Source organism: Photinus pyralis, unplaced genomic scaffold (assembly GCF_008802855.1).
Source record: "Photinus pyralis isolate 1611_PpyrPB1 unplaced genomic scaffold, Ppyr1.3 Ppyr1.4_LG5, whole genome shotgun sequence".
NCBI lineage: Eukaryota > Metazoa > Arthropoda > Insecta > Coleoptera > Lampyridae > Photinus > Photinus pyralis.
In genome coordinates this window covers 30,040,641-30,053,847 of record NW_022170596.1, presented here as the reverse complement: position 1 = coordinate 30,053,847, position 13,207 = coordinate 30,040,641, and the positions used below count along the sequence as shown (strand labels likewise).

General features: G+C 36.9%; 1 protein-coding gene across 4 annotated transcripts in view; it reads right to left on the bottom strand.

The window, feature by feature from the left end:
* LOC116172090 (retinal guanylyl cyclase 2) overlaps positions 1–13,207 on the bottom strand; it is an 88,908-nt gene that overhangs the window by 1,824 nt on the left and 73,877 nt on the right. For all 4 annotated transcript variants that reach the window (XM_031489220.1, XM_031489221.1, XM_031489222.1 and 1 more), the window contains exons 13-14: positions 4,319–4,511; positions 4,061–4,238 (exon numbers count right to left, since the gene is read on the bottom strand). In XM_031489220.1, coding sequence (XP_031345080.1) covers positions 4,061–4,238; positions 4,319–4,511 — 371 coding nt within the window. The remainder of the gene's footprint in view (positions 1–4,060; positions 4,239–4,318; positions 4,512–13,207) is intronic.

The window sequence follows — 13,207 nt, the reverse complement described above, 5'->3', positions numbered from 1 at the left end:
GATAGATTCAGTCAATAATTATTTTTCCTTGATATGTTCGCTACTTCAGAAACATTTGAATTTAGACAGTTAAATATTCATATTGTTTAAATGGTAACCGTTAGGCATTGATCTTTGTGGAGGTATTTATATTTGTGACTTGAATTGTCTCATAAATCCAAAAATGTAAAAATACCTATTTAAGGTGTTCCATTTAAGAATCCTGTAACGAGTGGTTTGATTTCGCGCCAAATTTCATTAAAAATTTCGAAATTTCTTGTCATGATAGTGAAGGTCACCCTGTATATTTCATTATTTGTTCCGGTTAGAAATTTTGTATTTGGGCATTTCGGTTCGCTCAAGACTATGGTCCGATAGATTTAATTTCGCTCAGATTTAATTTCGTCGTGGGAAGAGTGCAAAGCTGATTGACGTCATCATGAGTAATGCGAGTTGTTTGTCGTTCGTTTTGGCGCCGTCTAGGCCGAGAATAGGAGCGGATGTAACACCGAGCCGTCAAGAGATAAGGATTTTTCACGTCATCAGCAGAAAACCGTGAGATCAATTGAGTCAGCAGTTCTTTGAGGTTGACGACGAAGTTAGAGTGGGTTAAGTCTTCTTTATCTAAACCAATGGGAGAATTTCTAGCGGGAGCCATTTTTGTTTTATGGTAATTTGGGTGTGGTTTTTTCATTTCAATTCTGAAGAAGGGGAGCGTTTTAGAGAGACTCGCGGTTAGTACGTCGAGGGGTCGACACGTACTTCTAGTGATCGCGTTTTACAAGAGACTCGCGGTTAGTACGTCAAGCGGTCAACACGTACCTTGAGCGATCGTTTTGGTACACTTGGCGGTTTGAGCCACCGGCTTATTTCGGTTGCTCGCAGTTGCGTGCTTTTTGCACCCGTTCCGAAGTGTTATTTTCTTTTCGTGTTGATTTTTTTTGGCGAAGAAGATCCAGGTTCCAATCAGGTGATATTTGGGCGAACCCTTGAACTTCACCCCAGTTTACTTTGGATGCAGTGAATCGCGTTAGGATACGTTGTGATTTCTCGAGGATATATAAATCAAAGTGCTGCCCTAGTCCTCAAGGCGCAGAATTTCGGGATCCGCCCCAGGTGGAATTTCCTACTAGTGCCGTACGGTCATTTGTCGAAGGAGCGCTGCGTTTCGGAGAGCTGGTGAAATAATACTTTGAACCATAGCGGTTTACCGTCGGGTACTGATCATAAAAGTTTGTGTTCTGCCGTACCGCTAACTCAAAAAATCCGTCTTCCGCAGGCGATCAAAGCTAATAAACTAATAAAATAAAATTAAATACTGTGCTGCGTAGAAACTTTGGCAACTAGCCATCTCCCACTCGCCACGCGAAGGATTTTCTGGACTAAGTTTCCGTTCAAACAATAAACTTTGCTTCGTTCCGAGGAAGGATAGGCACCGTGGATTTTTGTTTTCGTGTATTAAATTCAAGCCACCCCCTAGGAAGTCACAGAGACCTAAGTGTCAGGTTTCATCACATCCACCCTGTACCTGAGGGAAGAGCAGTTCACAAGATCGGCTGTACAAATGTTGTAAAGGTTAGTCTAAATTAAATTTGTAATATTCTGTAAAATTCCACTTTTTGGTAATTAAGCTATAGTAAAAATTTTCTGATTTGATTGTTTATTAAAGTCCAATGAACGATTACCAAAGAGTAGGATAAATTTTTGTGTTTATTTAAATAAGTCCCAGCCCACGCTGGATTAAAAAACCGATTACCTGTTGTTGCAATTTTCAAACTGTAGAGGATGGCCACCCCTTGAGTAAATTAGTTTTTTTTATTTAGTTTAGCTGACATTGTTAAGCTAGTGTTTTTACAAGGAGAAGAGAAGAACTGCTAGATCCCTGTAAATTGTTTGTATCGATAATTTCATTTCAATATATTATCTATTTGGTTTCAATGTGCCTGTCTTTAACGAAGAACGAGGGGAAGGAAAGGGAGGACTAGGAGTTAAGGCAGAAGACTGGTAGGCGGCAGTTTAAGGTTTGTTACGCAGTTTAAAAAGAGTTAAAAGCCCACCGATTTGAGTTAGCCGGAGCATTTATTTTTATCGATTGAGCAGCCTAAGAAGAAGACGGTTTGCCTTGCCGGGCGGAACCGATGGTAATCTTTAAATCCAGAGGAACCCCCGTAGCAATCCAAACCGAGGTAATTTTCGGTCAAAAATATGCGAAAACTCTCCTCTGCTTGTCCCACAACATTTACCTATACCTAATGTCATTTTCATACACAGAACGTATGAAAATCTACCACTCTGAAATAGTTATTTATATAACAAGAGCGCGAAGTTCAATTTCGCGCATTGAGACTGAAGGTATTTTGACGAGGCGAAGCCGAGTTAAAATATCAGTCAAATGCGCGAAATAACTTCGCGCTAGCGTTATATACAATATTTTTTCTACAACTGAACCGATTGTTAATTAAATTTGCTGTTTAAGTTCAATTTTGTCACGTGCGCGAAATACTTTTTTTCACTGTTGACGATTTCGCGCACGTTGTCAAGAGCAACCTTACTTATTAATTAACCGTTTAAAAATCTAGTACTTCGCGTTTCGAAATCCGTCAGAAAATGACAGGTTTTTATGACAGTTGTAGAAAAATGCATATAAATGCTATTTGCAATCGGTCGAAATAAAGATTATCGTGAGATAAGTACGTCTCAGTGACATGAATACAATTACTATTTTAACCAAGGACAAATTTGACCAATCTCGCCAGTCACCAGGCTATTTCTTTTCCACTAGAACGAACTAGTAGAGAAAAATTCCATATCAAGTTAGGTACTTAACGCCGTTAGTGAACAAAAGGGGATTGTGGAATTCGTAACCATAAAAAGGCATTTCGCAGTTGAATAAATGAATACTGTAACGTGATTTATAAATTCGGGTTCGATTTATATCAATATTTATTAAACAAACTAAAACACTATAAAAACCGTACAATTTATATCGACTATTTATATCACATTCATACGTACTCGATCTCGTTCGGTAGTAAAACTGACTGCGATGTTCGGTCCGCAACCATTTATACACGCAAGCAATGTAAGTCCAGAACACTCGCGTAATTACCGGATAAGTCTGGAATATTCCTATAGAAATCCCACTATCGCGCGCGTAGAAAATTCCAGAGCGCCAAAGGCGACGTCATGTCTGGAGCGTTTCCGTTACAATACTAACAGGTACAATTTGCTACTTTTCGTCTAAACCAGTTAATAACAAACTCTAACAGGAGTAAAACCTTTGTTTGCTTGCAATCGATAAGCATTTATTATAGAATTGTTTATCGATATTTTGTTTTATCGATCCTAGCTTAAAAGGAGGGAATGCCTTTCGTTTCGATCCTTCCCGAGGTCCTTTTTTCAAGGACCCTTCAAACCTTTATCGCTATAATATTCGTGTGTGATTACTTTTCTTTCTACTTTGACTAAGTCAGGTGATGGTAAATGATTTACAGTGGGAGATCTTGTTATACTATGAAATTCGTTTTGCGCAAAAAATGTTCTGAACAATTCATCTTTATAACTTTTCACTCTAAATCCTGATCATTTACATAATCCTTTCCAAAATCGGTACCGTGCGTTAGGGTTAAATTATTTGTTGTTAATTATAGCAAAAGATTAAAGTGTCGTCAAAATTGCACCCTTACAAAACCATAAAAATTATTTAGGTGAGATTCCACACATTCGTCCTTTGGTAAATGAAATACTCCTACACGTAAAGGCATTAAATAAGGAAATATACGGGATATTTATTTGTCAATTTCAACGAAATTGCATACATCGTAAACGAGAGTGTCACAATTTTGAAGGAAAATGGGAAATATCGACGTTTGGTTTCAACTTTCAGTCCTTCACCTAAGCTTATTCATTATTAACATTCATTCGTCTCCTATAAAGGATATTCGAGTCATAAAGTTGTCGTAAAAGTTAAAATTTCACGTGTATTGGACACAGCTGTCTAGTTATAAAGCGATCATCCTTGAAATATCACGCGAGGAAGAAATTTGAGTGCGGAAGGTTACAATTATCTACTATAACTTACTCAATTGAAGGCGGAGTTGGCAGAACTTTAACAAATCCGGCTTTTCCCAAAAGCCAGTACGTGGGCATTTTTCCTTTTCCTTTTATTTCCGTTGCCCCTCTATATTCGAGCTGGTATCCACCGGCTCGTTCCAAGCGTTCCTTTGTGGCCTCCGATAAATGGATACGCCAAGCTGCCCCTGAAAAGCATTCATTTTATTATCATTGTTATCTACCTTCTCCTTCGTCAGTTATTTTTGCGGTGCTCGACAAGATTTACCTGTAGATTCCATTCGAGATGCCGTATTAACTGTATCTCCAAATAGGCAATATCTTGGCATCGTTAAGCCTACAACTCCCGAGCAGCAAGGACCTGAATGTAGACCAATCCTTAAACGCAAAGGAGTCCCTGGTAAGTGTCTAATACGAAATCGACCACTTTGATGTAGTAAATCTAAAGCCATAGTTGCCACCTGAAAATTTGTAACAAAAAATTAAATAAGCCCTTCATTGAAAAGCAGCTTACGACAGAAGGGTTTCCTTTCGCAAAAAGCACTGTTCAAGTTTTAATCCCTATCCTTTACAACAAAATTTTGTCCTAATTATGGTTCGGGTTTCCATTTCCTAAACTTCGCTTGTCCTTAATTGCGTCTACAGACAATTTATGTTAAAAGATTATACCACTTCAGCGAGTGTTGGGGAGAATTTACCGGCGCGTACGCTTTAAACATAGTTTACGTTACATATTCCCGTAACCCTTAAAATTTTAATTAAAAATGTGTGCTTTATGGAAACTTTAACAATAATCAGGATGAGATTGAAATTTATTAGGTACCAGGTACGCAAGTATATTATAGCAGCAGTAATGAAATTTACGGCTTTAGTTGGTGCTTCCTCAACGCATTAGATAGCAAACGTGACTTGCTTTTCATGTCGGCTTGTCAAATTGATAAAATGTACTCAACTTGTATATCTTTTAACGGTTTTTATACTTTTTGGCGCTCTTGGCGACAAATTTATCAAATGGCTGTGCAATATCTTCGTGCATTTATGAAAATCAGTTCAGTGTATCAATCTCTTACTCAAAATTGAACGTATGTATAATGTATGTAATAAATGCTTTCTCAAAAATCCTTTTTAATGTTTTCCGGTTGTGCGCCTAACTGCGGTTATACGGCATTCGGTCCAAATTTTCAATTGAAAACGAATCTTCAAGCGATCTAAAAATGGCGCGCCTGAATCGTCTTGAAAGCTTAGCGGAGGAGGATTTACCCCCAGAAAATTCGCTCCTGGGAGATTTGCCCGCGAAAAATTTGCTGTCCCTATCTCTTTCCAATGTATCTGAATCGAGTTTCTTTAAGGGAGAGTATATCTTGAAAGCAACTTTTTATGCATGTACGACTAAAAGAGTGAATTTTCCATGACAGGATTTTCGGGAATATACGCGGGCGAATATTCTGGGGCAACCTTGCGGGACGAATTTAGCTAACGCGAATTACCAGAGCGAGTATCCTGTTGGCAATGTACTGCGTAGTCGTGATTAAGTGTAAAACCTACTGACCGACGACCTGCCTGAAAATGAGGTCATAACGTATAATTTAGAGGCATGAGATAGTATTACCAACACCCGTGCGTAATGAAAAATATTAGAATAGATTATGTACGTTTGGAAGTGATCAATGTACAAATGCCAAAATTGTCAATGACGTCGTTTTGGATTTTACCTTATTTTAATTTTGAAATTCAGGGAGGCCTCACTCTAAATCACCTCACTATTACAATTTTATGACGTAATATACTATTTCTGTTACCTATATGCATTGTATAGACTCAATTTCGAATTTCCATTATTACAAATTGTAGCGACCATTATAACCATGGATATTAAAGGATGTGCGATCCTAAACCTTGAATAAATGTGACAGTGCAATCAGTTGTCTTGACCAATTATAGCGAAAAGGCGATTTCGCTATACGATATATTCAATTTGTCTGGAGGACTCTTTTTAATGGTAAACTCTGGCATGGAGATGGCTGTGAATCCATTATGAGTTTGAACTTATGATGGGGCTAACATCTGCGAGTACTCTGAGGGCAATACTCCGACATCACCGACTTTTGGGAACCAATTTTCCGCGGGACTGAATATTCCGGGGGCGGATCTTAGGGGGCGCGCTTTCCGGAGCGATTATTTCTGCAACCTTCTATTGCGCTTCGGAACTGGTTTTGTAAAATTTACTAAAATGATTCAGATACGCCGGAGAGAGAGAGCACATATGACTTCAGCGCATTTTTCAGCAGAATATTGCACATCTACCGCCAAATATTAAGCGCCGTTTTGTTTGAGTAATTTCCGGTTGTTAAAACGATTCATGACCCCGAAATCATTGGAAATCGCACACCGACAATTAGGCAGATGAACCCGTTTAACCCCCACCTTATATTGTGTGATTTCCGGTGTGTATATATTCGAGATTCTTAAGTCTAGAATAGCGTTGGGCAAAAAAATCGATTAATCGATTATAATCAAAAGATAATCGATAATCGGGTTTGATTATTCTATTAAATTAATCGATTAATCGATTATTTGATTAATCGATTATTTGATTAATCGATTATTTGATTAATCGATTATTTGATTAATCGGTTATTTGATTAATCGATTGTTTGATTAATCGATTATTTGATTAATCGATTGTTTGATTAATCAATTATTAAGTAAATTTTAATTGATTATTATTAGCTGGATCCTCAGTTTACGCAAAAAGGAGCACTCACAGCTCACAAGTATTATTTTATTTTATAGCGGATGTTAAAACGTCACTTTAAGCAGCTAAAATGAATTAAGATTGTATCATCAAAACTAAAGCACACCTCATCGGAGAATAAGCTGCCTAATCATTTATTTTTATTTATTTATTTTATTTTTGACCTTCATTTTCAAATGGGCAGGGTTTCAGCCAAGGCTGTTCTACCAACCAACCCACTGTGCATTTGCAAATATCCATGCCCGAACCCGGATTCGAACCAGGGACACTTTTTTGATTATTGATTAATCGATCTGCCTAGTAATGAACGATTTGATGAAAAGAGTAATGGAATTATTTTTTATTTTTATTATTGAATAATTAACGTATTAATGCATACAAACAGATATTTATCACTCCTTGTATGTGACAATCGACTTTTGATTAAACGATTAGGTGATTAATCGATTATTTGATTAATCGTGTAACGAGTGGTTTTATTTCGCGCCAAATTTCATTAAAAAATTCGAAATTTCTTGTCATGATAGTGCAGGTCACCCTGTATATTTCATTATTTGTTCCGGTTAGAAATTTTGTGTTTGGGCATTTCGGTTCGCTCAAGACTATGGTCCGATAGATTTAATTTCGCTCAGATTTAATTTCGTCGTGGGAAGAGTGCAAAGTTGATTGACGTCATCATGAGTAATGCGAGTTTTTTGTCGTTCGTTGATCAACTTTGGCGCCGTCTAGACCGAGAATAGGAGTGGATATAGCACCGAGCCATCAAGAGATAAGGGGTTTTAAATTCGTCAGCAGAAAACCGTGAGATCAGTTTATTCAGCAGTTCTTGGAGGTTGACGACGAAGTTAGAGTGGGTTAAGTCTTCTTTATCTAAACCAATGGGAGAATTTCTAGCGGGAGCCATTTTTGTTTTATGGTAATTTGGGTGTGGTTTTCTCATTTCAATTCTGAAGAAGGGGATCGTTTTTGGAGAGACTCGGGGTTAGTACGTCAAGGGGTCAACACGTACCTTGAGTGATCGTTTTTTAAAAGAGAATCGCGGTTGGTACGTCAAGCGGTCAACACGTACCTTGAGCGATCGTATTGGTACACTTACCGTTTTGAGCCACCGGTTTATTTCGGTTGCTCGGTTAATCGATTATTTGATTAATCGATTTTTTTTATTAATCGATTATTTGATTAATCGATTAATCAGTGTAATCGATTATTTTTCATAATCGATTATCGATTATTCAAACCCGTAATCGCCCAGCCCTAGTCTAGAAGCAATAGAGATGAAATTCCTGTCACCCATGTGCTCGCCACCTTGGTTTTCATCGACTTCCGGTGCTGACATGTTTATATGAACTACCTACTCGATCACGAACATTTGATAGCGATGGTCTCAAATCTCAATAGTATCATATTTCAGTCACATTTAATGGCAATACGAAACTTTTAGAGTTCAATGAGGGGTAGCCTAAATCCGCTGCTAATCATCCACCAGACACTTGACAACCTACGCGGAAAAGTAGATACCTTCTGACAATTTAAAGCGATGCTGGACGCTTGCACATCTCAGATCAGCTGATAACTACCCCTGTGGGTTCGGGGGAAGAATCGGCCCACTCCCGCTCTGGAGATCGTAAAAGGCGATCAATGGGCAGAAGACTAATGGCCGTTTGCACAGACAAATTTAAGCGGGGCTTAGTTTAAGCGTAGCTTAAAATCCATGACAACCATTGTCTCAATAATCGTTGCCATGGATTTTAAGCTACGCTTAAGCTAAGCTCCGCTTAAATTTGTCGATGCAAACGGGCATTAATGGGTGGATTTGATTAGCGGATTTAATTAATTTCATTTAGTTATTTTTTTGAGATTTCAATTAATTTGGTCCAATGAATAACATTGGTGGATTGATTTTCGGTTTTTCATTGTCATTGAGTTCAAGCGAAAAAAAAGTTGTGGACATACATACGCTTAACGTTTTCCCAAGTAATTGTTGAAAATTCTTATTCTTTAAAACATATTCACATGCGAAAGGGATGCACAAATAATATCACTATATTAGCGTAAACTTTTTGCCTATAGTTTATACAATAACTAGAACAGTTAGTAGCGACCAGACGGACGGATGGACAGACGGATGGAGTGGCCACAATAGCGCATTTTTTTTAAAATTGTTGTGGAAATGCGCTAAAAAGTGCAAGCCAAAGTTGCACGAGACAAGACAGGGAGAGAATAAACAATCATACCACTAAACAGGAATGGACAGGCTTTGATCACATTTAACAGGATATTTTGTGTTCTCTTATTTTTGAGGAATTTTACTATAATTACAATGATTAATTTTACCAATACTATTACATTCCTACTATCAATTACACAAAACGAATTTTCAAATAGAGTTTGTGAAATTTACATCATTTTCAATTTAGAATTGCCATGTAAAAGCTAATTGACGATCACTGGTTTGCAGCTAGGGATACAAGTGCCATAATTACAATAGTCAATGGATTATTCGAAGGTATCAGTATATGCCTTTCAACTAAATGAATTTATTAAATAAATTGAATTACGTGCCATTTTCACTCTATTGGGCGCGACACTTCCATTAATGAATAATTTAAAACGATGTAAATCTCATTTATTTTATAAAAGCTAATAAATTGAAAGCGCGATCTTTGTGTTGGTGTGTATGCAAATACGAAATTAAATTATTCGTTTCACGGGAATAAAGCAAAATCGTTTTGGGTTACAAATTCAAAAGACTCACACGAATCGCTCATCTTATTTTATATCTATGGGCCTTAATTTTGATTGGAAAACATATTTAAAAGTTAAAAGCTGGGGATTGCAGTAATCAAAGGTAGACTACTAGAGAGCTTCACTCCCAAACTCAATTACTTTAATGCTCTTTAAGGCCAACGAGGCATCGCGTACGTAATTTCAGTTAGTGCCAAAGTGGTAATTGAATATGGAGGACTACGGGCTGCGAGAGATGTTTCCATTGCGTTTACTAAAAGGCAGATTATCCGCATGCACTGGAAAAATGTGTAAGGCTTGGGGAATCAGAAGTCAGCAGATAACAGATGAAAAAAAAGTACCTGTTTGTGTTAAAACCATCAGAGACCAATCGCTTTGGAGAGTAATCTCCAATTCCCTTAATGCATTTGAGTAATGACATCCCGCGAAATAGACAGAACTAACGACATTTTGCTTATTTACACATACACCCCTCTTAGTAGGTAATGATCATCTTTAACATTTTGAGAATATACTCAATCCCTTTTCCCAGTTGACACTAAAGAAGGTCTGAGGGGAAATTTACCTGGGGTAGGTTTTATTATAGACACAAATATTAAGAGCGTAAGAGTTATTTTTTGCATGTTTTCCTACAACCTATAAATAGGAAGAAGAAACTGTGCAAAATTAGATCACGAAAGCTCGCCTTCGGAATATTTTTCCTCTGGAAATCCGCCTCAAAGGAAATTCACGATCAACAAAACATTTAAACACTTGCCCTTGTCAAGAGCTTTTCTACAGCGCGAATTTTCCTAGGATTACAAACAAAATTTTTTCTTACATTACATAATTTTTAAAAAATTCTCCAATGTTAAGAAAAAACTATAGTCATAAGCCGAAAATTACAATTGTACGAACAATTTCAACTAGTAGTTAGGTATTTGTGTATATATTTAAGAAAAACAGTTCACTCCGGAAAATCGCCCTCTGGTAACAGAAAGGAAAATATTTTCCTTGTCTGCTATATATTCCAATATTTTTCTTGAGGTCGAGTTTTCTAACATTTATCCTATCGTAACGTACATTTAATTACGTGGTTTTATTTATTTACAGTTAACTAACAGTAAATGTATGTCTTAAAATGGATTCATTTTTAACAGTAGTTAATTTTTATCACTTCCAATTTAGAACATAACACCAGCGCAACGAAATTGGAACTGACTCGAAACCCAATTCGGAATAACATTCTTTCTAGAATGTTCTCGAGTGCTCGAGGACGCATCAGAATGTTCTAGAACAAACACGTCATACCTCACATCCGCCTTCGTTATTTATCGCCGATGACTAATCGAATTTCTGGAATATTCACTACACTATATTTGCCTTAAGGTTTTATTGCAATTATTGTAGTACCTACCTATTATTATTCCTTGATGCCAAGAAATAAACCTCGATTTAACTGAAATAAGGTTTTCTCTATTCCAGTTTTGCTGGATTTGTGAACGTCATGACTAGTTAGATTGTTGCCAATCAATTAATCCCTTGTGTGCTGTGGTTATTGCACCGGAAACCGACTTGCCAATTGTGGGTGACATGTGAGCAATTACAAATATCTATCACGGTCGGGTGACGTCGTTTTAAATGAACTTTTGAAAGACGCCGTATTTTAATGTAGCATAGCAGCAACCTTCATTAATTTTTTCCTTGATACTCTTCCGTTCGGTTGAGTTTGCCCAGCAACCTCAAATCCGGAGAGCAGTTTAATTTACTGCATGCGAGTTTCGTTTTTTAATATAAAATCCCTCGTTCTTGAGTTTTATTAAACATTGAGCTCGCCGCTATTAAACTTCTTAGTTGAGTGAGTTGTGTACAGAGCTGCTGGTATAGGTACTTGAAAGTGTAATCTCCCATGTACTTAAATACTGCAAATGGCAATACCAAAACTATTAAAGTAATAAAAATTTATTTCGGTGCAAACGGGCGTTTATCATGGCCATAAAATTACGTTATGTCATTCTCCCTTCAGTAAAGCACTTAACAGTATCGACGCTCGCCCGTTTAACATTAGTCATTTTTCGCTTTTGATCTTGTGCACTCATTGCGCTGTTAGATTTTATAACGCAAAAATTGTTTTTTAGACTTCCGGTCGAACCAAAAGATTTTTGGTCCGGAATGTAGAGCATTGCATTATAGCTGCCCTAATAGAAAACGTGTGTCTAGGGTCGGGGATCGATTTAGACACCCTTTTTGCTTACATTGCTTTCAATATCTATAAACGTCGTTCAATTTGTATTTTAGTACACGGGCCAAATTCGGGTTGATAACTTGCCGAATATACTGAATTTCCACCTTTCGTTTTACACCCACATAAAGCTCTCTGAACGTGAAGTTTTCACATAATATGTATGCAGGTAGAAACTTTATACTTCTTAGGGGTATACTTGAAGCTAAAATGGTCACCGGTGAATGTGGATTATACAACATGTGAAGTTCTTTGCTTCGTATATTAAACAACGGGAATCCGTTTGTATCCAAAAATGCAATCCTTATAGAATTTATAGTATTTGATGAAAATCTGTTGCTTACCTAAAATATACGAGCTTGAACAATTCACAATTCTTTTTAACAGTCCTTTAATTAATAACCCTAGAACGCACTATTTTACTATTGTCTTTAAAATTTGACAGGAAGTTGTTAGTACCCAATTCAGAAATTAATAATAAATGCAACTTGAGCCCGTATCCCTAAACGAAAGCTCATATACCAACGATTTGAGGGCAAAAGTAGTTATACGATCTAACAGGTGGATCCCATTGCAACCAAAGGTGTAATGATTAACGCCTTGAGACACTTCCTCAATTTCTAGGGGGGGTTTTTTAATGCTAGTAAAGCTAATGTACGTTAAAAGTGGTTACCATTACCAAAAAAACATCGAAAGAGACACATAATATTTCAACAGAGAACCGCACGTCATATACAGAAGTTTAAATTTTGTGTTAATGTTACTCATGCATTCTCTACTTCATATGTACGATTGGGCAATGAAAATGAATTGGAAATAATCTTATTAGTGTTCTTATTCATTGACAGATATTATTATCAAGGATGTCTGGATCTTCAACTAACGCGATAGGTACTAAAAACGGGTAGATGAAAGAGTTACAGTTACTACCTTCTTATTTCTTATGGATGCCATGCTGAATTTTTACAGAATGAGATAGAGGACAAAAAAAGAAAAATAATGCCGGGTCACACTCTATACTTTTACATTGATTTACAAGAAAAGTAATTTTTTTTGCAAAATCCAAGTGAATTCGTTGTACAGCCTCGAAATGTCTTCGAGTTGACTGTTCCTTTAACACCCATGCACTGAACTGTTGCGTTTAATTACCTTCTACATTAGGGTAGAATTTGAATTTGATAGTGTAACTTAAAAGTTGAATTTAGTTGGCAGTGTATGCATTAAAATATGTAAGAAATTTACCAAATGGACTGAGATTATGGTGCGACAATTATGACTCCAGAAATGAGGAATGTAAAGAAAGCATTCACTCCCTAACAGCAGTCACGTAAAGATAAGCGTATGAACTTGGCAATTTATACGCGAAAATTAGCGATATGAATTCGTAATTTAAGAGCGGTTGGTCCTATAGTTTAAGGCTAGGTGAATTAAAAAGA